We start from the raw sequence: 26,110 nt of genomic DNA, 5'->3' as shown, positions 1-26,110 counted from the left end.
CATTTTTTTTTTTTTTTTTACATTTCTGGGTTTTTTAAAACAACAACAACATAAAGCCACACCTCCTGTTCAACATATAATCACAGGCTGTTTGCTTGTACATTATACATGTGGAAGCAAGTCGAATAGCTGACAATGCATCTTTCTCTGTAATTGCTATTCTATCTCACCCCTCCTAGCCAGCAGGGAATAACCCCTTGTGTGTGCGCATGCATACTCCAAGAAGATCACATACCGATGTATGACGCAGTATCTGCTAAGCAGCTTGTGACTGATGTTAGAACTACAGGTGTCCTGTGAATAGCCCGTGTTTTTCCATTCTTTGTTGCTGCTGTTTGTATTTTTTTACATTGGACATTGTACTTCAGGAAGTTGAATGCTTTTATCATAAAGCCCCTGTGGCCATACAGACCATCCACATGGTGTTTTTAAAACAACACATCTTGGTCCTGCCTTCATGCCTGCCTGCCTGCATTGCATTGCCCTGAGCGGTGGTGGTGGTGGGGTGTCACACAATATCTACCTAATAGGAGGGGCCCTAGAAAATGGCTCCAAGCACATACCTAAAGTGCATGGGTTGGACCATCACTGAAATAGTAGTGCTGTAGAAAATTGTGTAGGCCCCACAGTTAAAAGTGTATTTGTATTCATTCTTATTTTCTTGTTCTAAAGAAGGATGGTGGTTTCCTGTCCAATTTTCAATTTCACTTGGAGGGAACTTTGTACCCCAAAGATCCTCCCATTTCAGTTGTTATGAAAGGGAGATTATGACTATTGTGACTATGCAGTCACAGAACATGTTCATAGACATGTGATGCTTATTTGATCACAGCACTTTATATAAATAAAAAATTATATTAGTAAAAAAAATTATTGTGTTGTCTGTGTGTTTTATTATACTATATTACCTCCCCAAAAGAGTTTGTTAGACTAATAGTACTCTTAGTTTGTGACCTACTGAACAGTATCAGGATGTATTTATTGATAGAGACTTTAAAGCTTTTCTGTAAGTTTCTCTGGTTAAGGGTGTTTGCCAAATGCCAAAATTGTAAATGTAAATGTAAATGCTATTGCCATTGCACAGAACTTTCCTAAAGTTTGCCTTCCAAGGTCAGTAATTCCATATATACAGCTGGCCTTGTCTCTTTAGATGGCCACTGGCATCAGGATACTGCCATATCTGGACAAGTAGCTCCTGTGTGCTGTCACTAAAAAGCAAGCCATCCAAAACTCATCAATTGTCCTCTCTCACACTGTGGCACCTGAGCTCATGGTGTACTACAAAACACCAAAGCAAAGCACAGAATTCAGTGGCATAAAGCTGGACCTACTAAGACTGCTAGCAGCCCCAGCATGTGGCAAATATAATCATGCTTGCCAGGCTGTCTACAGTATCAGCTTCTGTTGAGAATGCTTGGACTGATGAGAGCAGCCACATTCCCTTAGGCTTGCTAGAACTGCAGTCATTCCAGAGATGGGTTGTCAGCCTGCAATTGAACCCCAAACACTGCAGACTGAATGGTGTCCTTGCCTCAATAGATGGAGGTCAGTCATTAACCCTCTGGCAATGCTGGTGTTTCTACACTCTCAGAAAGGATGTGTTAATATCTTACACACTTTATGTGTTAGTACGATTTCAACACATGTTGTGTTAAATGGCCTTTCTTCATTAATATGACTACACCTGCTTTTAAGGGATCTTTTGCTTATTTGACCGGGGAGAGGAATAGAATCATACGCCTATAATTCTTCTGATTAACTTTTGTGAACATTGACTCTGTTTGTCATCTTCATTATCATGTTCTTATGCAAGGCATCCTTTTGTAAAAACACACACAAAAAACCCCAAAAACAAACAAACAAAAAAACACTCAAAGGGCCAAATGTTTTCAGTTATATAAGTAACTGAAATGCTCAGTGTCAAACATGTGGAAATAGAGGTACTTAGAGTCTAAGACCAACAAGACTCTGCAAAAAATCATTCTGGAGGATTACTTGTAAAAAGAGATTTGGACAATAACGTGTTTGCACATTATGTCTTTGTGGGGTTCTCAAAAACAAACAGGTCAAATTGGTCAAACTGCAGGTGTCTGTAGCTGCTAATAACCTTAAAAAAATATGGTTGTGATTTCCCAAAATATTAACATCAGTAAAGTGGAAAATTGGAACATTTTTTTTTTTTTAATCTAAAATTACGTTGAGCAGTGAACTGCTCTTATAGAAAACTTCACATGAACGTCACGTGAATAATCACGTGTTTTTTCTTTGACATGTCACATGTTATTCCTCACATTTTTCACATGTGGAATTTTCTGCATGTTATTTTCTTTACACATGATTCATAATTTTTCATATGTATAGCATGTAATTTTATTTTCACTTAATTCATGTATTTTCCCATTTTATTTTAGTTGTACTTTTGTTATGCATTTATTTTTAAATGTTACATGTGTTCAGGGCATAACATGGTGAATAATAATCACATGCGAAATGTATGTGATTTTTCCATAAAGGTTAGCAGTTTTTCTACTTTGGTTTTAAGGGATACATTACGGGAGGCTTTGGCTTTTTCAGATCTGTTTATGATAAGCAGGGCTTTCTCACAGATGCCTCGGGGTATTCAGGGCTGCTTCTCCCTGTCTGTCGCCCCCACTGATGTCCTCACCTGTTGCTTACAAAAACAACAGAGAGTGCCAATAACGCTTCAGATGTCCATGTCAGTGCCAGAATAAACAACAAAAACTCATCTGCCCTAAGAGAAATTTGACAAATGTAGACTGTATGTATACAGATGATTTTAAAAACATTACTACTAACATCACTACTAACCACATGTATTTCCTGTAGAACAGTGCCTCACTGAAAACTAAAAGAATGTCCCAACAGATAACTTACTATTCCTCCCACTTATAAGTGAGGGGGAGATTCAGAAAGTGTGGTGTTACAGCTCAGTTGACCCTTGTAGGTGTGGCTATTTATTTTATTTTACAAAGAATCTATTATAGGGACTGCAGTTGTATCAGTTATGTAATTGCCTGGAAGGACAAAACAAAGAACCATTAATGTTCCTCATAAGGTTGTATGACCACAACGATGTTGCACATTTGACTGAGAATAACTTAAAAAAATTCTTAATGTTGAAAGGTTTGCATTTGTAAAAAGCACACTCGACCTTATGAACAGACAGGAATAGACAGGAATAGGCTTGCCTAAAGACTGCCGGTCTAATGATGCTGTCTATAGACAGGGAGGGAATCCAGTCAAACGTAACTATAAAGGACACTAAGGTAACAGAAAATATGTTGTTCTTTCATATCAGTGAATCTTATCAGAGTTATACCTTCGTAGTATATCCTGGTCAGTATATCTGACAGTGGGCTGGTGAAACAAACCTTCCTTTTCTAATTTTCACTGAAAATAAACTAAAGATGTCCTATCCACTGGCACATTTCAAAGTACCCCTCCCTATCTCCCTTCTGGGTTCTCCTACACGTTCCTTCTCCCTCCCCTTGGTGCTCAGGCTCCCCTCCTCCCAGCTGCTGAGTGGTCGTGCTGCTGGAGGCCGGCGTTCACATTCTGCTCACTGAAGTGCAGAAGAGACTCTTCTCACAATATCACACACTCTCATAAAGGCAAAGACACAGAGGCTTTTACACACTCGCATCCAGATAGGCATTTTGGCAACATTGTCCAAAAAAAGGCTTTCACGGTGCAATGGATATTGGTGGGCTATTTAACCCTTAATGTTATTGAACACTTAAATCAAGGAAATGGAACATCAGCACCGACAAATTCAAAATATGATCTAAATACAAGATATGATCTAAACATCTAAATACATCAGAAAGGAGGGTTTCCTTACTCCCCTCAGTGAAGACTGTTGGAACAACTGTATTGGACCTCCATGATGAGCTTGAAAAGAAGAAAATCGAGCATGGCGTTTAGCTGGCATAAGTCATTTACCATCCTCACACCTTGGAGGAAAGGTAAGACTCTAACTACCTGCTTTGCCATCCTGTTTATGTGAGATCATGTTACCTCTAATTGTCAGATATGAACAACCAATGGATTAAGGGCTACAGGCAGTAATTTTTATGGCTAAGGTGTCAGATTTTATTTTGATAATTTTTTTTCCCAACTGTGTGTACAATTTCAGTTATATCTAACAAATGAGGGTTTTATTTTAATTTCCATGATATTAGGAATTTATATTTATTAATTAATACATGAATATATAATTGGTTATTAATATATTAAGAATTGCAAGACATTCTTCAGGCATCTATGTGATACTAATTATTCACATTTTGTGTCTACACAATGAAATTTTAAACTTACAGTAAATAAAAATCAAAAAGAAGTCAACATTCATACCTTATTCCTTATAGTCTGTTTTGTTATGGCTTTACAGTAACCAATAAAACATGGCATACTGGAATGCGATTTTTCACATAAAGTAATCACTTGGCTTTAATTAGCAAGATCTAATTTAGCAGGCTTTTTCTTTTTTGCCATCTGTTACAAGTGTAGATCTAATGAACATGTTTATGTGTGGCATAAAATGGAGTGCTTGCCACTATAATTTGTTAAAGACTAATAAATGTAGAATGCTTGTGGGTTAATTTAGAGTTCATGAAATGCTTTAATTATTCTTGCAATTGGAAAATGCAGAATAGCTGGATGCCATTTTTATGGCATTTTAAAACATGTGACAAATATAAAGCTGAAAGCTTTACCTCAGTTTAATCCACGAAAGTTTAAACTTAAGGGTCTGCTGTGTTGTTATTCTTTATTCTAAGATGTTTGCATATTTCTCATCATCAAGAGAAATCTTGTGCATTGTATTTGTGCTATAAATTCCCTATGCACTAGCAGGTCATTAGTAATTGATGTACATCGTTATCACAAGTACATTAATAGTTGGGTGAACATTATTATAATTGTGGTTCTAAAATAATTATATGTAAAATAATTCTTTTGCACAAGAATTTTAATCCTAGGAAAAACAAGATTACAAACGTGACATCACATGGGAATGTTTGTGAGATGACCGACACTGCCATGACCTTTTTTGTTTCACTAAATATCTGACTCATATCAAACCAAGGTTATATATGTAAGTGACTCACTAAACCAGGTGTTGACAGCAGACTAAATTATCGCCCACAATTTTAAGGCATTTTAAAGTATTTGCTAATGGTTTCTAACAGTTTTGAATCTTGTTAGTACTGATCCATTAAGCCAGTATTTCTGGGCAGTGAGAGATTTAAGTTGTGCTTAAGACACATCTGTGGATGTATGTGCATCTGAAGAAATCTATACTGGAGTTATGGCTTCTGCACATTCTTTTCTTATCGTAACAAGGTCAGATAATGAAAGACTGGGCCTTTCCAGCTCACAATGATAATGTGTCTGGAAGAGCTTCTCAGGATTCCCATCCCAGCCAGAGAATGGAGGGGAAATACTCCATTATCGCACTGAGAGACAGACAGGCAAGAAGTGCTGAGCTTATAGAAAGAGAGTGGGGGAGGTGGGAAGGTGTGCAGTTGCATTTCGCACCTCATGAAACGTGACATCTGGTCTTTGTCGTCCAAAGCAAAGTTACACAAGGCCAAGGAAAAGCAGCAATTCCGTCAGCCTGTTTATCAATGACCTAGAAAGTCTGAGCTGAGAATGACTTTTAGCCTGAGGCAACAAGTTTAATTGAAATTGGCTGAATAAACTGATCATTTTTAAAGGAAATTAAAATTATTTGATTCTGTGGCTGATCAAGGAATATAATTTTGTGAGGGATTATAGTGGTAGATTTCATCTTGTTCTTATTTTATCTAATCATGATTTCTCACTTACTTACAGAGAAAATATTTTATTGTTCAATAATTCAACCATACCCATTAATCAGTAGTAAACAGAAAGTAAAATTAAAATCATATATAAAAATAAAAACGTTAATGCTTTCAGAAAATAACTCAGAAGTACAAGATTGGACATGTTGGCTTAAAGCAATTGCACCTTGTGGTCATTGTGTCTGACCACCCATAGTGCTAGCCAGCTTCTGACATTCTCTTAAGCTCTTTTAACCATAAAAATAGCAGACCTGTCTTGGCCTGCCTCTGACCTCTCCAAACAGGGGCTCAGCATGTAAGCCATGGGACAGCCTAGCCCAAGGCTTAGAGAAATTTTTACTCACATGAAAATATCAGGCTTAGACAATAAGCTTACTATAACACACCTAGATGTATTCAAGATGTAACTTATAATTGCAGTTGGTGTATATTAACCAAGATCAATATGATGTTTTTTTCTTAGACGAAAACAGTTTAAGTATGTTGGGTCTCTGTTCAGAACTGTCTCTTATCAGTGGTCACCCCAGAGACAGGTAAATCTGTCTTGGGCACAGACTTTTACTTAAGACTACATATCTAGGCTTTTATCACACTCATCACTGAAGCACTCAACACTAAAGAGTCCTAAGTCATCAGACCATGTGACTTTTTGCTGGTTGAGAAAACAAACTCTTTCCAACTATCTTTTTTTTTCTGAGATGTCCTGCCTGACATTAAACAACCCAAGGCACTGAGTCTCTGACATGACATCATTAAAATATATTAGAGACTTTGTACAAATAATGAGTGATGAAACACATGCTTGGGGTTACAACTCAGTAATAAAGAGCTTTACATTGTTTGATTCAGGATGTGACATCTGTTTCAATACAACAAGAAAACAGAAGGCAATGCTGAAGAGTCAGACAGAAAGTTTTGTACTTTGTTGCAAGAAGATTAGTCAGAGTGTAAGACTCTTCAGGTACTCATCATCCCTCTGTAATTTCATGCCTCTACAACTAAAAAGCTGTAATTTCAGAAGTGCAAAAACACTAAATATAAGTGAGTCAGATTAGCCAGGGTAAGTATGTCCATAACATTACCTCGACTAAAGGATTCCTCCAGTTCTTAAATGGCTAAGCAATAATTCTTGAATTTTTGGACAAGAGAATGAGCATGACCATTTTTAATAATTGGCAACATATGTTTTGAATTGTGAAGTCTCACAAAATGTCCACAAGGAAAAGCTATTAAACATTGTTTAAAGATATCTAGTGTCCTTCTGTTTCTTATCAGTAGCTCCGCATTCCTAATCATCGCTGAAGTTGAAAAATCAAAGCAAAAGTCTTCATAACTCCATATCTCTTGAGTGAGCCCTGACTTTTTTTTTATCAGCTTAAAAATGTGAGGTATTTTCCAGTAGTACGGAGGGGAAAAATTGAGTACCCTAAAGCCAAACAACCACTCCAGGTGGGACATGACTAAAATAATGCTTTACAATTGGAAAATAGCTGGGCAAGAAAACAAGGTCAAAGCTGTATATCAAAAGCAAAATGTTTAGGTGTGTAGAGGATGGACGCACAGTTTCCATGGAGTTCATGGATTCAGGTGCTTTTGAAATAATTTACTTGAAAAAAAAAATAGCTCCTGGGCGATAAGAGACCAGAAAAATGTGCATCACATTCTCTTCCAACAATGGTATTAACCTGCTTTTTATTATTTATTTTTACTTGTTTGTATTTTTAATGCATTCATACTCTGGTGCACGTAGGACCTCGGCATTAGTCACATTCCAGCCTGCCAGGGTCTGGATGAGGGCCTGTTTGATCTCTCTATACCAGCAGCCAGTTCTTGGGGATGTTAATTGAAAACCAAGGGGGATTGAGATGCAGATTGCTTTCTCCTACAGAGTGGCACAAAAAATGCCCCGCCATCAGCAGTTCTTTTTTCTTGCTGGCATTCACTGCTGCATGAGGACCTGGATAAGCAAACTTTTCTGATTGACCATTTAAATCAAATTAGCCAATTTTGTTCTGGGCCTTTGCCACCAAGAATCCAATTAATGCATGTTTGAATATTTGTTCTGCTTGTATAGTGAGATTATCAACTTAACACATTGCACTGGGAGAGATAGCAACTTCAATGTATTCCCTGCTATACCAGGCATTGGAATATGTAGTACAGTATATACTATATTTAGTGTTTTTCATTGAGAGCCAGTTTATACATCCTGTGGCTAAAGCCACCATGCCAAAAACATTTTTTGAGAACACCACTTAAGAGACAACTATGGTATAAAGTGCACTTTATTGTTCTTCCAGGGTTATCTAATACTAATTAATGTATGCTGTGTAAAAAACAAAACAAAAAAACAACTAATGTTGAATTACAGCTTCAAATTAATGGAACATTGCTAAAAAAAAACAAACAAGTCAGATACACATACCATCCAGATTTATGCTATGGTGCATGTATTGATAGCCTGAGGGGTCCTGTCAGGAGAGTTCATGAGAAAAAGCTGGCAAAACACAGCCATTGTTTTGGATTGGGGAAAAAACCTGGACCATGGACCAAGTTTTTATGACCTCGAATAACTGAAATGGTATCATTGTTTGTGCAGAGCCGCTATCCAATCTGAAAACATCTACCCATCTGAATTGAAAAACACATTTTCTCAGGGATGTTATATGACTGATTATTTTCTAACTGAAAAACTGAAAACTAAATATATTTGACTAAGAGTTCAATAAATAATTTAAATGTAACGACAAATAAAAACACATTATACTTTTTGTCTTTTGAGAGGTTAAACCTACAGCCATTGCTTAAAGGATCAGAGGCAGCGGTCTAATTACAGTTTCCAGATAGATAATTTCTGAGTCTGCTGTTAAAATGCTTAGTTGTTTGGGGAAGGGAGCTTATTATTTAGCAGGCCCTAGAACCCAGGTGACATGTCTTTAAAATTCTGAAAAGGAATACTTGACAGACACCTGAAAGTATCAGATTGCTGAAGGTTAGAAATAGGAGAAGTCACATATGACTGAACCCTGTAATGTCAAGATCCAACCCACAAGATCAAACAGCTCAGTTCAGTGCAGGAGACAGACATAACTATTGGCTCACTGCATCCTGAGGCTTTTTTTTTTTTTTGGATCTCTGATGCTAAAGAATGCTTTATAGTATAAAAGATAAGCTTTCAGCACTGTGCACATATTTTTGAATACATGCCCTCATACATTATATAATTTGAATGTTGAGCGTAAGTCTGTAGTGACATATCAAGAGTCTTCCTAAAGGAGAAAAAAGAATTTTTCAAATACCTATTCTGCTCTTGCCACTAAGTGCCTACTTATCTTGAAAAAACAAACCCTTTGTATTTGCACAAATGACAAATACAACCCCATTCCAATGTTCTGGATATGTGATTTAGAAGTTTCTACCGTTTGTTTAATAATTTACTCAAAAGCTGGGGGGTCACAAATTCCTCTTTTTACTTCCTTCCTTAACTATGCAAAACTGGAACATGGCCCTCTGTTTTTATTGTATTAGTACCTAACATGATATATTGAGTGAAATGAGTAAAAACATTTTCCCCCTTTTTGCAGGCAAAGGGGACATGGCTTTAGAAAGTGAGGTTGTGCTGACGAAGATGAAGCTCTTCAAAAACTTCCATGAGAAACTGTTAAATACGGAGGACTCTGTGTCAAACATGTCCATGTTTGAGCAGGATATCCCTACACCACTCCAGGCTGAAGAAGCAATCTCTGTCAACAGTGCAGCACCTGAACTAAACATGGTGGAGTCAAAGAAAGACTATTTATCTGCAATTTTTTCCAGTTCCCAGTTGCCAGGTTTGTACAAATTTGAATCGGAAGACTCTGGGGTAGAGATGCCTAGTGGTGCGAACTCACCATCTACTCCAACGGGCTCAGAGCAGAGCTTTGTTGTTCACAGTAGAGAGTCTTCATGTGACTCTAGCAATCCGAACTCTCACATACAAGCCAGCAGTCGTCTCCTCTCACTGGAACAGAGTACAGAATCCTTACAGACTGAACCAGCATCATGTACATATGCCCAAGAAACCAATCTCACAGTACTGCAAGACAGACCAGAGGATGAGATGGATAATGTTCAACTGGAGGTTGTAAGAGATTCAGAAAGCTTAGAGAATGGAACCTTGGTGAAAGCCTCAGAAAGCTATGAGGATGGCTCTTTATGTGCAGAGACAATCGATACAATAATGGAGGGCGATGCTGCTGAGGACACAGGATCAATTATCCATGCCAGTGACACATATGATGGGAACATGGAAGTGGATTTGCAACAGCAGCCATTAAGGAAAAGTACAACGAGTGACAGTCTGGATGAATACATGGAGGAGTGCTGCAGGCTTAGTGAGGTAACTATAACAGTTTACCAAATTTGGTTGGTATTTCCTCAAAGACTTGGGATTGTGTCCAGTTTTATGTAAACATGTCACCACTGTCTATGCAGCGTCACAGTGACAAGATGTTAAAATGAACATTGCTTTCAGAAGCAAAATACAACAACTAGGCAGTAAAAGTAATTCTTTTTCACAAACATTCAGAGCTGTTGCATTTTTTCACACCTTTAGAGGTACTGTAATATGCTAGCGTCATTATACTGATACATGGCTCATTATTCTTATTCTAATTTAATAGTCAGTAATAAGCACCTTTCAGCAATTTCATCTGTTGATTACATATTTGGTCTGGGGTTTCAGGGTGGGAATCAAGTCACATATAAATATGTAAATAGCAAATTCATACTTGGCTTGTGAAAGTGTGTATAAGTGAAGAAATGTATAAAGCAATATGTAAGAACAAATATAAAGCAAATATGTAAGAATCAGGTACTTGTAATCACTGTCAAGCCTTTCAAGATATAAAGCTTGATTTTAAGAGTTCTATAACACATTTATAAAGGCTATAGAAGCACAGTGTTCTCATTCACGTAGATGTCTGGTATCAAACTCCACCTATTCTGCACCTGGCAGCTGTGGTACAACCTGTTTGATGTGTTGAACATGTCTTCCTTTCATGTTTAAGTAAACTATTTTCAAGTAGCCACTGCCTCAGACACAAGAGGTTTAACCAATGGACTTCACTAACAACTATAAAAGTAGTAGTTAAGTAGGTTGCTCTTTCTTTGTTCTGATTGGTTGACTTAAATAGACTACACCCACCTGAAGTAAATGCAATGTACACAGCTCTCAAATACCCCTGATATATGACCCCCAGAACTAAGCAACTATTAAACATGTGAGAGTCTTATTGATCTTTAGTACTGTCAACTAGTTCGAAATCACTAAAATGTAGACATAATTAAGTGGACAGAATTAGTACCATTATGTTAATGTGGTAACAGAATTATCAAATACCTTAGCAAAGTCCTAGCTAGCTAGCATATTACCAAAAATGCAATATTTGCACAGATAAAAGTGCCTTCTTTCCAGCTGGCAAAACACAGGCTGAGTTGATTAGACCATCTTTGCCAGCTGGAAAGGTGCTGGTAGAAAGGGAACTGTTTTTGAATTACCTCTATTAACACTAACACTATAACACTATTGTTAAGAAAATAACACAAGAAAATCCCAAACATTTATTGATCCCTTTATTCAAGTAATGAGAACACTAGAAAATAACTTACAAGCTGCCAAAGATGGCCCACCAGCTTGATCAGCAATATATATGTGTTTTAGCAGCTGGTAGCTGGTCAGAAAGTATTTTTCAGTAGTGTTATCATTATGAATACATAAAACATTAGAATGAAATAGGGGATTGGAATTTGCTCTCTTGTCAAAAGTAGGAATTGAGCAAATAATTTTGGCAAAACCTGCACTGCATGGTTGACTGAAATGTGTTGTTCCAAACGTCAAGCGTCACAGACTGAAATCTTCAGGGACGTCAGAACAAATAAACAATGAATGTCTGCCACTCCTTACTAAAAAACCGAATGTTTGGTTGTTTTCTCCCCAATGTCTGCTGCTCCAAATTACTCTGTGACAGACGGCAGTAATAGTATTTCAGTTCGACTGAGCAAGACAAGCTGCTATAAACTGAGTAGGTGGCCATATGTAGATCTTGGATAAGATCACAAAAAATAGTGTAATGAAAACTCACCAAAGCTCATTTAATTCCCAAATAGCCATTTTTCTTTCTTTCTTTTTCTTTCTTTTTATTTTTATTTTTATTTTTTTTAAAGATAAAGGCCACTCTATCTCTCCCAATAAATAGGCTCGCTGGAAATAAATAGCTGGAAACAAGGGTTATGGGTCATTTGGGTCAATGAGCCACATGTAGCCTCTTTAATACCATAAAGTGATTAATGAAAGATATGTAATTAAAAATTTGATCCGATCACATTTTCACCTTTCTGATGATATTACAGCAGTTTTCACTATGGTTTAGTAATTCTTTGGAATAGGTCTTGGGAATCTAAGCACATAGTGTTCTCCAGCATAGCCATGGCATGGGGTATGTTGTGTTCTGCTTCTGTACAGTACAGTACTGCTGTCATGGATTGTGTGTGTGGTGTAGTTTTCTCTTCTTTTTATGGAGCCGCACATCACCCAGCACCTTTTCATCTATGCTGAGTGACTGTGCAGATGTCTGAGATGAATGAAACCAGCATGGTCAAACGTTCCTGCTGTCTGGGCCCTGTTCTTCCCTAGTCTACCTGGATGCATCAAGCAGGTGTCAAAAAGCTCAAATTACTCAAATATGTACCCAGCTGAAGCCCTTTTTGGTAGTTTGTTAATCTTTTAGGGGTTGGTGAGTTGTACTTTTTAAACAGTGTTTCTAGAGTTTAGGAGCACAGTGACGACAGGTAGACTGGGCAGTCAACTCTAGCTTCATCTTTACCTGTCAGCACACCTAATAAACTAATTCCTCTGCCCACTAAACGGAGCTCTTGGCCTGAGGAAAGGGATATTGGAACAGGGCTTTAAGATTTTTTCCCATCCGCTTCAAACACAGCAACTTCAAAGGGTTGCTCTCTACCTTTCTGTTAATCTGATTTGTTTCCTCCTTATGAGAGTAGAACATGGCTGTAGCTTTTAATAAGGAAAAGGAGATATGTTGCATGTATTTCTATCCAACCTGGCAACATCAAAGCACTGGATCCTTTAAGGCAACAGGATTTATAAAAGGGATTTGTTTTCCAAGCCAACCTTATGTATGTGGCTCTGTCTATGTGAGGATCCATGTGACATTCAAAGCATTTCTAATCTTGTCATAGCACACACAAAAATTGTATATAGTACGTATTGTACGAGGGGAGAGATTTTTATTATTACCATGCTGTTCCCACCCATATTTTGGAGAACATGGAATAAGCACATTTCTCATCCTCTAGCATATAAATGCATTAACAGAAGCACACCTCCATAACAACTTGAGAAAGGTTTTCATCTAATGTTGGATGAGGTATGGAGAGCTAAACTGTGTATATAACATCCTATGTTTTACTGTTAGATGTCATCAGCAATGGTTTGTGACCATAGATTTTGATGTGACAGGACAACTAATAATAACATAGCCTCAAATAAAATGATGTCTAGAGACTATCACAATTCATTTATGCTATAGGCTACTATCTAGTGAAAACTTACCGTAAACCTGTTCAAGGTCATTCAAAATTGACAACATATCCAGCATACACTCTAGCAGTTCATTTTGAGTGGTTTTAGACATACCTTTGTTCATTAACCAGGATTCTCAGATTTCAGCAAAATTTTCAACATAACTCATCTTATAAACAAAAAAAAAAAGAGGTGAAAGAAACTTTGGTTTTGTATATCATAGACACACTGTCCAAACTTATACTTGCCTTTGTTTATGGTAATGTATTAGATTTAATTCTCATTATTTGCTATAAAACATGATCTTTTGGCTGAGGATTATTTTTAAACTAGCCCATTGTGGTAGTAAAAACCACAAACTTTGCAACCCTGTCATTAACAGCCGTGTAGCTGAAAATGTTCATAGAGCGAGGATGGAGCAGGATGATTCTTGAACCAATCGACATCTTTTAGCTCTTGTGGCAGTTCCCATTTTTGACCATTATGTCCCAATTTTGACCATAACAGCCAGGAAATCAATGGAGCATTGGCTTATACTATATCTGTCAAATAGAAAATAAATAAATAAACAAATAAATAAATAATCATTGGTGAGTAGTAATGTCAGTGGAAGGTAAATTTTAGTATGGAGTTGTGAATGAGGACTTTATGAAGATTAATATTTGGTGAACAGCTGCTTGTCTCTATGGATGAGCTGCCACTGCATGCCACAATATTATCCGCTTATTCATGTTGCACAAAACTGAAATACTACAGAATCTACAGGAGTTGAAAAAGTTGATTTATAACCGTCAGTGGACCAATGTACACAATTGTATAAACACTAGGTTTTGTAGATCCTCCCTCAGTCATTTATTTGTCTAAAGCCTGTATCCAGAGGGGAAACATACTCTTAGTGGATGTTATCAGTTCCAATATTGGAAGGCCACAATCCAGCAGAGTTTGTGATTTCCTTGTTCAAAGACCATAATTCAACTCTGCAGTTGATTACCAGGCTTAGTAAATACTGGACTCCAGCACTCCAGGACTGGAACTGATGACCCCTGATATAAAGGATTGTAACTTGCCATAAATAAAGCTAGAATGAGATGACAGATTGTTGAATGACTGAATATCATTTTGAAGGTGGATTCTGGATGTATCAGCATGATTTTCTATTTATTTAGAGAAGCAGTTTTGGAAAAGGTTCATACTGATGTGTACATACACTGAATGATACACATTGTGCTGCTTGTGCAGCTCTCCAGATCAGTCTAAATGTTTGTCTCACATCATAAATACTTGAACACAGTTATGTAATCAGTAAAAACTAGTCAGCATGTACAAAAATAATTGTTTACATAAGAAAAAACATTGCTTGTTTATCTCAATACATAACTTTCAAAGCTTGTTAAATCTGACAGTTGTTTTGACTTTTGTTTGTTCTGGTTTCTACTTAAAAAGACACACCTTTTTCCATATCTCTCACCCCACCCCACATCTGGCTGGTCATTCCACTCTGATAGAGTCATGATTAGGAAAGTGTGCACGAGTGGTGTGCTGTAAAATCTCTGAGGAAAATACGTTTTTGGGTTTTTTGATTTTTTTTTTTTACCAGGGTTCTTGAATAGTTTTCATATTTATTCAGACTTTTTAACACTAATTATAAAAAATTATGCTGCATTAGTATAAACCAAGCACTAAAACACTACTGTTATTACTTAGATAGATTGGAACTCAGAAAATTACAACCTCCTGACTTTGAGAAGTTATTGGTACTAAGCACAATATAATAACAAAACCCCTGAGTTTGTTCAGGTTCCATTTGTGTAATACATTGCTTTATTATTTGAAGGGGGAGGAAGTAAAGGGTGTGGGGCTTTCCAGAGCACTTCCTCTTTCCCATTACCCAGGACACTTTGGACCCTGAGAAGGATAAGACCTGGGAAACCTCATCCTTAAAGGTCACTGAATAAAGTAAAAACTTAATGACTGGCTTTTCATTGTTCTCGTTACTCAGCGTGTGAGAATGTTCATATCACCTGTAGGTTTTTTGGATTGAATAATATCAGTGCAGCATAGCTAATGTCTCACCTTTTCGACAGAGAGGTGGTCTGATACACAGACAAGTATTCTTAAACCCAGTATCTATGAATAAATGAATGAATCAATCAGACAATAAATAAATAATTTGACAGTCACACTTTTCTACTTGTTCTGATACTTAATTTTGAATTGCAAACACTCACTTACTCACTTTTAGCAACTGCATTTACCCTGGTCAGTGTTACGGTGGATCTGGAGCCTGTCCTGGGAAAACTGGGTGTCAGTCTATCACAGGGCACCAAGCACACACACACACACACACACAGACACACACACACACACACACACACACACACACACAAACACACACACAAAAAAACACACACACACACACACACACACACACACACACATATATTCTCACACTCATTCACACCTAAGGGAAATGTCACCTAGCTGGGCATATTTTGGGACGTGGGAGGAAACCGCAGAACCCAGAGGACGTCCACATGAACACAGGGAGAACATGAACAGAAATTCTGCACAGACAGTAACCTGAGCTCAGGATTGTATGAGGAACCCTTGAGTTGCAATGTGTGCAAACATTGAATATTATTTAAATTTACAGTTATGTATGCGTTAAAATTTATAACAAGAATGTTGACATACTGTATATAATAATAATGTGATATATAAAGGCAATGCTCATAAATGACTATAGCTCATGGTCATAAATGTGTAACCGTGACCTCTTAAGAATCTTACACATCGTCAAAGGAAATGAGTGATGTCAGCTCCTTGCATTTTTGCTCCCTGTTATGATTTTGTCTTCTATTGTTTAGCTGCTTTGCTTCCACTGATGGTGGGCTTGGGGATGTTAGTGGCACGGAAAAGCTTTTTAGAGAGAGAAAAAAGCCCTGGACCTGAGCTCATATCCTGCTTTTGTTGGGACACTTTGTGGAATGTGGATGATTGTATAAATATTTGTTCAAAATTTCCTTTTCATATTTCGTAAAACATGAACGTTTGCAGCTTTTATGCAAACTGTGAATCAACAAACAAACAATGGCAATCATTGCTTTGTACCTCAAACAAATGTGGTCTTCTTGCCCACAATCAACCCAATGACTAAGACCTGAGAAGGAGAAGCATAATATCTGCAGAATCGTGACATTTTCTTGAAAATCGTGGTTGTGGTGCAGTTCGTCACTCCCCAATTGTGGTCCAAAGTTTCTGTTCAATTAGACCCTTAAGCCTAGTTCTGAAGTGCAATTACTAGTGCTGTTGAGTATTGAAGAAAAATGAATACAGGAATTAGATTTTACACTTTATGGAACCCTGAAGCTAGCTATGCAGTACAATATGCAAATGCGACTAATCTTTAATGTTTTTGTGAAGAATGTAATCCAAATTAAAAAGGTGATTTGCATAGGCCTCCCTGCTGAGGACATTTAAAGATGCTTTTCATGATCTTAAATGGGATTTAAAGTTTAAAGTGGCTTGAAGTGGCTTAAAGTTTAAATGAGGCAGTGGTAGCTCAGTGGTTAAGACATTGCACTACTGATCGGAAGGTCACAAGTTCAAATTAAAGTTCTGCCAAGCTGCCAATGCTGGGCCCTTGAGCAAGGCTCTTAACGCTCAACTGCTCATTTGTATAAAAGTGACAAATACAAGTGAATCTGGATAAACATGTCTGCCAAATTTCATAAAATGCAGCTTTGATATCTATACAAATTGACTACTATGTCCAGGGTTAATATGTAACACTGGGTTAATATGTAAGTTAGAGAGAAAACAATGGTGTAACCCCCTTATACATTGATGTGAAGAAGTGAATGTGCACATGGCATTAATAGTGCTAGTGCTAATTCCAAACACCTGCTTCAAATGTGCTTCTAAAGCTGTTAAGCCCAAATAAAATTCCATTGTGAACATAAAAATACCTTTGTAAAATGCTGGATGGGAATTATCTCATGCACTGGTATTTACATTCTCACCAACATGTCACTTCCTACTTGGTTCTTCATGCTTTTTTAAACTGCAACTTAAATTTCTTATGGGTTATGCCATCCAGTCAACACAGTTCTAGTGTTCATGCATTATGTTGCAGGTCTTTTCTCATCAATGCTAATGTGATCAATTCTAAACATAGAAATTGTTTTTCATTCTGTGTGTCAGGTGAATCAGGCTCAGTCCAACCCACTAGGTTCAGGACTGGGCTACCTGGAACACATCTGCCAGCTCATTGAGAAAATCGGACAGCTTCAGGAGCACAACCTCAAATTGCAGAAACAGATCTGTATACTGCAGAAGGACGGCAAGATGAAGAAAACTAAAGTGGTAGGTCCAATATTCTCATTATACCTCCAATGTCTTTTTTAGCCATGTTTGACACATTTGGCCATAGTGGACAAAAATCCTTCATGCTTTTGATCATTAAAAAGTTGCAAAAAACAGTCCTAAACAGGTGTCACTGAAATTACAATAGTGATTAGGTTTTGTCTTAGTAAACCTAGAAAACAAATGAAATAGTAAATCTGAACTAAAACTAATACTCTGATATTGTTCGGTCTATTCTTAACTAGGGATTTAAAAATATTGCTTTAGGTTAACTAAAATATTCTGTTTTTATTTTAATTTTCTAATTTTTAATCTGTTTAGGTGTAAACTCCAGGTGACTTAAGGTTTTATGTACAGTATCTACATCCTTAAGTGAGAGATTGTTTGAACATGCTGCCTCGGTATAAATCCAGCAGGTCTAAACAGGCCTTAGAAGCGGATTGTTGGTCAGATAAAAGTACGTTTAATAAAAAAGAACATTTGGGTTTAAGCCTTATACACATATGGTGCACATATTTCAGGACATCCCCGTCTCATGTCTCATGCTGATGCTATCTAATAATTTAATACAGCATGTTTGCTATAATAGTTCAGTTAGTCCTTCCACTAGTCCTTCAAAAATTACTAATTAAATAAATTATTAATTGTACATATTGATACTGCATATAAGATATAGTGTATCTTTAAAGTTTTGAGCTAAGCCTTCGATTTTTCACTTCTTACCAGGAGACGTTGGATTGTTATCTTCTCATAGTCACATCTTTAAAGGAATATTTGATTTAATATGTCCAATTTTTATGTTACTTTACAAATTTCTGGGATAATAATAAAGACCATGCTGTATTACATTCTTCTATGTGAACTACAATCTTCTCTATTGTATTTTTATTCTGCACATCTGAAATGACCACAATAGAATAGTGACTGAGCATGTGAAATGTGCTTCACCAGTCCAGTGTTACAAACTACCTTGTGGACATTAAAATGGCCACTACTTCCTTAGTAGAAGTGTATTTATGGAATGTATTCTGCTTCCTTGAGCATCCTTCACCCACCTTTGTCCTACTTTAGACATCTGCCCTATGACTAAAAACCCATGCCAGCACATTGTGTAGATGTCTGCCTGGCCTTTAAAGACTTTGGCCACTGTGAGAGCTGTTTTGTTCATGGTTTTTCTAGAAAGCCTGTCCCAAACTGACTGTGTCAGGTTGGGTGCTGGGTCCGGAAAAGCTTTTTGCAACACAGTGAGTGAGCTCAGCAGGGAGCCGCACTTCAAAGTCATCAAAGAAAGAGAGCGAGGCGAAACGGAGGGATTGGCATAGGCAGCCATTCTGAATTCAGACCAAGAATCTTCTCATTTTCAAGTTCCAGAGTTTCATTAGCACATTCTGGCAATGGTCTTATTGAAATGTTTATGTATTTTTAAAATGTTTTTACTCCCCTGCTATGTACATTTCTTCCATCATGGAAGGCTATGTTGCAACAGTACTGTCTTTTCATGGAAATCTGATATCTTGTACATGTTCTGTAGCTCAAATAAATGCTTCATTTTGGCCCCTTTTGTGACAGTTGTATGAAACTTTAGTAAACATGGGTAGAAGGTAATCACCAATGGTATCATATTCTTAAACACAACAATGCTTTCAATGGTGGGCAAAAGATGTGGACCACACTGCTTGTTCATTCTCTCTGAAACAACAATTCCCCCCTGTTATGAGTGTGTGATGGATGAAAAGGAAAAGGGGCCACAACACGCCATCACACATATCAAAAGACAGGGGAACTCTGCTGAAACGTGCCCCAGTCTCTGTAATAATGGACCCAGCTGACATGCCAGTCTCCTCCCTGCTGTTTCCAGCCACCCTCCTCTGCACCCTCAAGACAGCCTTTCATTTGTAGTCATTATAATCCTTCACAACCCAGACAATAAGCAGTTACCACCTACGTGGTCTCGTCTCTCTTACTATTTCACTATATATTACCTATGACCAATCTCGAAAACAGAGAGAGTCTGTGAAAGCAGGACTTGACACTGATTTAACTTTACTATATACTGTATGTTGATAATATACCGCAGTGGACATGTCACTTTCCTACTCTGCATTTCATGAGAATGCAGGAAAGTGTGTTTAAATGCCTTTGATCCCTGAGACATGAAGTTCTCATTTATACAAATACAGATGGCGGGCCTCCATTTCTTGATTCAAATATGAAGGCAATGACCTTTTCATGGGTATTACAGACATGAAATTCTACAAATCATGAATGCAGCTGCCTATCTGCCTTATTTTGTGTGTGTGTGTGTGTGTGTGTGTGTGTGTGTGTGTGTGTGTGATTCTTATTGCACCATTGATGAGATGTTGTAATATAATGCTCAACCCCAAATAATTATATTTTGAGCTATTGAGCATTTATACTAAACTAAAGTAGAAATATGACCAACTCATGTTTGAGTACCTATGACAAAGTTTTCCTACGTTGTTACTACACACTACAGCAGACAACACAAGTGCGTGATGGCTTACATCATTCTTCACTCACATAAATATGAAACAGATGGTGAACATACTTGGCTCAGCAGCCAAGTATGTTCTGTTGAGGGGCTTTTCTTGACCCATGGGTGTGAACAATAACAAGCTGAATTATCCTTATGTGGACTCTGACCCTTGTAGTTCAGTATCATATAATAATTGTTTAAGAATCTTATCATTACATTAGAAACTGAGAACTCAGTCTTAAGACTGCTAAAACGGTTCATAAATAAATTGAATCTCCTAATTTCCACAAAATTTGGTCATCTACAGCAACCGATTCCTGTTTGTTTCAGGATTTCTTCCTACAGCATTGTCACTGTGGCGCGTCCAGCTTGGCTTTTCCGGAGCTGAAGAGACATTCACGCAGTGACTACACCAGCCTAACAGCATCCAGTGGCACACTGTCTGACCTCACCACCATTCCTGAGGGCACACATATCCCCCTCAGGCCAGCCTTCAGCGGTCAGTACAGCACCAAAGTCCGATAGTTGGATTGTTAACAAAAATCGAAAATTAATTTAGGATACTGTTGGGAAATACAGACCAGCAATTCCAATAATGCCAGGATTCTTTGGAGTACGTGTTTTCATTCTCATGAGCATCCATATTTGTTAAACATTTCCTGGAACCAGGCTGATTAGCACTTGTGAGACAATAACATGTGTAAAGTGTTAAGAAAGTACTGAACACATAATTTATATGTAAATGAATGTTTCTATATCTTCACTTTAAGGTGATAACTGAGTAAGATGTTTCTTACTTCACACAAACCACAGGGGACTCCAGGTGCATATTCCTCTCAAGTTCACCTTGGGTGTGTCAAAGTTTGAAAGTAATACTGCCCAGAACAACACTAGAGTCATTCCCAAATGTTTTTTCTTGCTTATTTTCTAAGCATCAGACATTCCCTGAGGTGTGGGGGTGGGGGAATGTTAGATTATTACTTATTTCTTCACTGAAAGGGTCATTTCTGGCATTTGGGTTATAAAAAGAATCTCTATAACTGTATTTTAACTCTATAACAGGGATTTTGGAATTCTGTACTCCATCCCTGAGTAGGAAATCAGAGTGTGTGCATGTATGGTTGTGTGCATGTGCCAAACCAAATCCAGAGATCCCAATGGAGCGCCGATTCTCTTGACCATCTGTCATAACAGTTCTTTCCTCTTTGCGATAACTGTATCTGACTGTGTAACTGTACCCTGTAATAAGGATCCATATCTGGTTTGATATCTGGACAGATTGTGAAGGAGGCTGCCAGCAGATCTTGCCTGTGTGGAGAAAAGGGTTTACCAGGAGGAGCTATACAGAGGGGGAGGCCAGATACCTGAGTGACAGCTCAGAGGTTCTCTCTGCTCCCCATAGACGGGTGAGTCATGATTACAGATAAACTTTAATAGACTCCTCTCTGACTCACACTAATGATTTGTCACCATGTGCACTCATGCATAGTACACATAAGGGAGGGTGTTACCAGTGTGACTCATGCTGTCATATTATACTATTAACTAACACAAAGCAGAAGCATATACTCCCAATGTACATGTAAAGCTTACAGTGACTCCATGTCTAAATATGTAGATTTTGGAGAAGTTAAATCAATGTTAGCAGTACATAAAGATTTGGGCCAAGACACGTCATGTGACATCATCACGATGTGCAGTCAGACAAAGCCCTCTTCGGTTCATGTGTGTTGAACATGTGTACAGCTAAAAGGTCTCATTTACCAACAAACATCACTGCGAAAGACAGTGCAAAACAATTTTGTGCAATTGAAATTTAGCCAATTCAAGTAGTTTTCTGTAAAAAAAACACACACACAAAAAAACACAAAACACTCAGTAATTTGAATTGCATTTTTTTTTAAAAAAGCCGCAGCAAAATCAAGCATTTTTGGCTGCAACAATCACAAAATATCTCCGTGAAATCCTGTACAGACTCTTTAATACACATTACAGGAAGAGGCAAAGTTCTGTAAATGGGAGTCTTCAGCAAATTTTAAAATAATTTTACATTGCCATGAGCCATGTTTGTAAGCTAATATCTAATTTTTTTTTCATTTGCTGTGTGCAGCCAGAGAACTATGCATGGGGCAGGGTGAAGGAGTTGGTGAAGAAGAGCAAGCTGAGGAACCAAAGCAAACTAGGTCTGTCGTCCAGCTCCTTCAAGAGGTCATGTCCACAGTTATACCGGTATGTGGCGCCCAAAACATCTGCAGGCATATTCACTTCATATTTAGTATAACCAGATGTTATTAATGTAACAAAACAAATTGATCATGATCATTTTATCTTAACCACTCAATCTAGGTTTAATTTGTCCATAGAAACTCAGAAAGATTCCATCTAATAGGACAAAGTGAGTTTCAGGGGCTTGTTGATAATATGGAATATGTACATCTTTGAAAGGAAATTAGGATATAGATTAGGTGAAAATCATACACAGCTTTCACTACACCTTTATTATGGTGCAGAATGACCATCAGCCGTCAACTCCTGTTATAATATAGTATAATTTTACTTTTACTTCCCCACGTTGAGCTTCTACGACAAACACTTCAATAGTGTGACCTGAAGTTAATGTGAGGGTCAGGGTTATTTCATATTAACACAAATAATATTATTAAAGAAAAAACTCACAGTGGAAATTCCTTGACGATCTGTTTACTTAAAAAAATATAGAAAGACAATTAAAAATAATAATTAAAAATAAAGACATCAAATAAAATAAAACTAAATAAATTAGTACAATTAAACAGTGAAAAAAAACTTTATACTTTTTATTGTGAGCAGCAATGTGTATGCTTTATACCACAGGATACAAGTCTGGCTTCTATAGTGTTTAAAACAAAACTTGAAAATGAAACTAACTGATTTCCAGAGAAATGGAAAATGATACGGCAATTAAGACATGAAAAACAAAAGTTGCTGAGAGTCTTGCATAATAATAATGAATTCTCTGTAAACCTTCTCTGCTTCCTAATCTATACACTATACACTAATTCCTTTCTCATACCTTGGCACTGTGCTCGTCTAGTAATTGGTGACTAGTACTGGCTTCTGTACTTGAATACGGAGTTATTCACCAGGTCATGTCATGTCCCTCAGTCATTTCATACTTTGGGTGCTAATTATACCTAGTGATACATTCTTGCTTAGCAGATTTTCTCATAAAGTTTTCTCCTTTTTCATCTTTAGTGAAGGATTATGTTTTTAAATTTGAAGTTAATTGTCTAGGTGTTAGACCCTATGTAGGAACAGTGGCCTGACTTTGTTTAAGGGTCTGTTAGCAAAAGGAATCTGGTGGGAGTCATACAGCTCATTGAAAGAACAACTATTTCTCTGCCCCCTCAACCTCATGCGCAAGTGAGCTGCAGTCCTCCTCACACGTGCTTTGGCACTGGTTCAGATGAATAGTTAGGGGCTGCAGTGTCAGGTTCAAGGTATGCTTGGAGGAGTACAAGCATTGCACTCCATAGATGAGATATAGATGTGCCAGTTGCACATTCATCCCAAGAAAGAGTTTAATTTCCTGTGGGAAATAGTTAAGGGGATAGCTTAACTATGTACATGTTTAGTCATAAATATACAGATGAGAAATGTAGAAAGTATTAAAATACCTGTGCTTGAGCAAATAGTGTGTAACTATGTAGAATTTAAATTACCAGTCATAATTCCTGTGCATACAGACTTAAAACTTAAAACATATTTAATAATGTTAATAATCTTAATCTGTTTTGTTTACAGGCCTGAATTGGGGCAAATTGAACTATACAGAAGAGACAGGAACTCTATGATTGTCCTCGGGCATCAAAAATTGGACTATCATTGGCCCCACTAGCATTGATCAGGTCAGTCAAACAAACTCGCAATAGTATAAAGTATTGGTTTATAATCTTTACTACCACTTTAAGTTGTTAAACATAAAGGTTCAGTGAACTGTTGTGCAAGCATTGGGCATTAGCCATGCCACATTGCAGTGCTATCTTTTAATAATATTGCTTAACTAGAGCTGATAGGCCCTCATGTATTCAGAGATTTGCCCTCTGTTACTGTTTTCCAGCTGGACACTGAACAGATGCCGTATGATGAGAAAACATTTCCCTGAAGAGGAGGACACGCTGAAGTTGTACAGAACCACAGAACCTAGGCAAAGGAAGACAAGGAAAGGGAGGACAAGATGATGTTGATGAGAAAGTGATATGTGATTGATGATGGAAGGGTACAGATAGAAAATTGAGGTGACCCTCGTAGCTCATACCCACAACATTTAACAGAAAATTCTTTATGTTGATATGAGTGCACAGTGGACCTACAAATACGACGGGTTCCTTTTCACTTTGTATATTAGATGCTATATATCAATGTTTAAAAAAAAAGTGTTGGCCATTTGTATAGTGTATAGAATGCCATGCACAAGAGGTGTTACCAGAAAGTAGCATAACAAATAAGACATTTTTCTCAGAACAGCGTAATGGTCAATATATTCACATAAATAATAATAATAAAAAAAAACAGGAATATTTGAATGTTTACTTCAACAATATACTATGTTAAAAAAAAAAAACTTTACTATTGGCTGCTTTTACTTGGGCCATTTCAATCAGTCTAAGTCTGTTCTGAACATTTCTGTAATATATCTAAAAGATTCCCCAAGAGTAACAAGAAGCAAAACATATGAGATACTGTTAAGCAGTCTATATTTAGAAGAAAATTGCCTTAAAAATTGCCTGTGGTCCACCTGACTGCCAGGTGTTACACACTGTTCATGATAATATAGCTACAGATAATACATATAAGTATTACATCATAACCAGTCTGGCAGTAACTGTGTCCAAAAACGTAACTGCTATGTTATGTAAATATATTACATTTACAGGACAGCATGCAGTGAGCAAGACAAACTGGCTAAAGTGTTTCTATTCCCAGTGCAAAGCCAAGTCAGTACACAACAGTAGCATCATAGCCTACAATGTCAAACACAGAGTTAACAAAGGAAGAAATGTAAGTATTATTTGAATATGTCTTGCAGTGTGTATTTTGGTTGGGTGAAAAAGCATTAAACACTAGATGGTTTACTGTATATTGTATACTTACAATATCGTATTTACAAGTTTACATACTGAATTTGTCAGATGGCTTCTATGGAAAAAAAAAGTATGACTCTTGATGTATTGAAAAGAATTTTGTTGAGAGCTCTCCTTATACTGTATATTGTACTATACCAAAATGGATGGAATATTTCAGTATGCATATTGCATTCCTATTACAAATTATTTTTAATAAATAAAATTGTGATATTTCTAAACAAGTAGTAGTCCTATTTATGTTTCACAAATATCATTCATTCCTTTGTCTAAGATTCAGTTTGAATTTAAAATGAATTCGATGGGATTCTGCAGGACACATGTCATCCATTCCATTTCTACCTCCTCGTTACTGTTACTTTTCCTTACAAAACAAGGGGAAATTTAAACAACCACTGAGTTATACCAAAATATATCAGTTGTCCTTTTTGTCAAGGATGCTTAAATTATATCAATTAAATGCATTGATATTTGATCCTATAATAATGTGATATTTATGCTTGTTTGAATTGTATCAAATTGTATGATATATGTTCAGCAAAAAAAAACATCCCTTTTTCTCAGGAGACTGTATTTTAAAGATAATTTTGTAAAATCCAAATAAGCTTTATAGATCTTTATTGGAAAGGGTTTAAACAAAGTTTTTCATGCTTGTTCAATGAACCATAAACAGTTATTGCACATGCACATGTGGAAC

General features: G+C 37.0%; 1 protein-coding gene across 1 annotated transcript; it reads left to right on the top strand.

The window, feature by feature from the left end:
* The first annotated feature begins 3,260 nt into the window (after window positions 1–3,260).
* Window positions 3,261–25,637, top strand: si:ch211-250c4.3 (uncharacterized protein LOC100535981 homolog). Its single transcript, XM_053621196.1, has 8 exons — window positions 3,261–3,986; window positions 9,431–10,224; window positions 17,632–17,793; window positions 20,621–20,789; window positions 21,569–21,696; window positions 22,401–22,519; window positions 24,074–24,177; window positions 24,390–25,637. The coding sequence occupies exons 1-7, from the start codon at window positions 3,905–3,907 to the stop codon at window positions 24,165–24,167; spliced, it is 1,548 nt and encodes a 515-aa protein (XP_053477171.1). The 5' UTR covers window positions 3,261–3,904; the 3' UTR covers window positions 24,168–24,177; window positions 24,390–25,637.
* Window positions 25,638–26,110: the final 473 nt, after the last annotated feature.

Source organism: Ictalurus furcatus, chromosome 3, assembly GCF_023375685.1.
Source record: "Ictalurus furcatus strain D&B chromosome 3, Billie_1.0, whole genome shotgun sequence".
Taxonomy (NCBI): Eukaryota; Metazoa; Chordata; class Actinopteri; order Siluriformes; family Ictaluridae; genus Ictalurus; species Ictalurus furcatus.
Note: the sequence above shows the minus strand (reverse complement) of the source record. Positions and strands in the feature narration are given on the sequence as shown.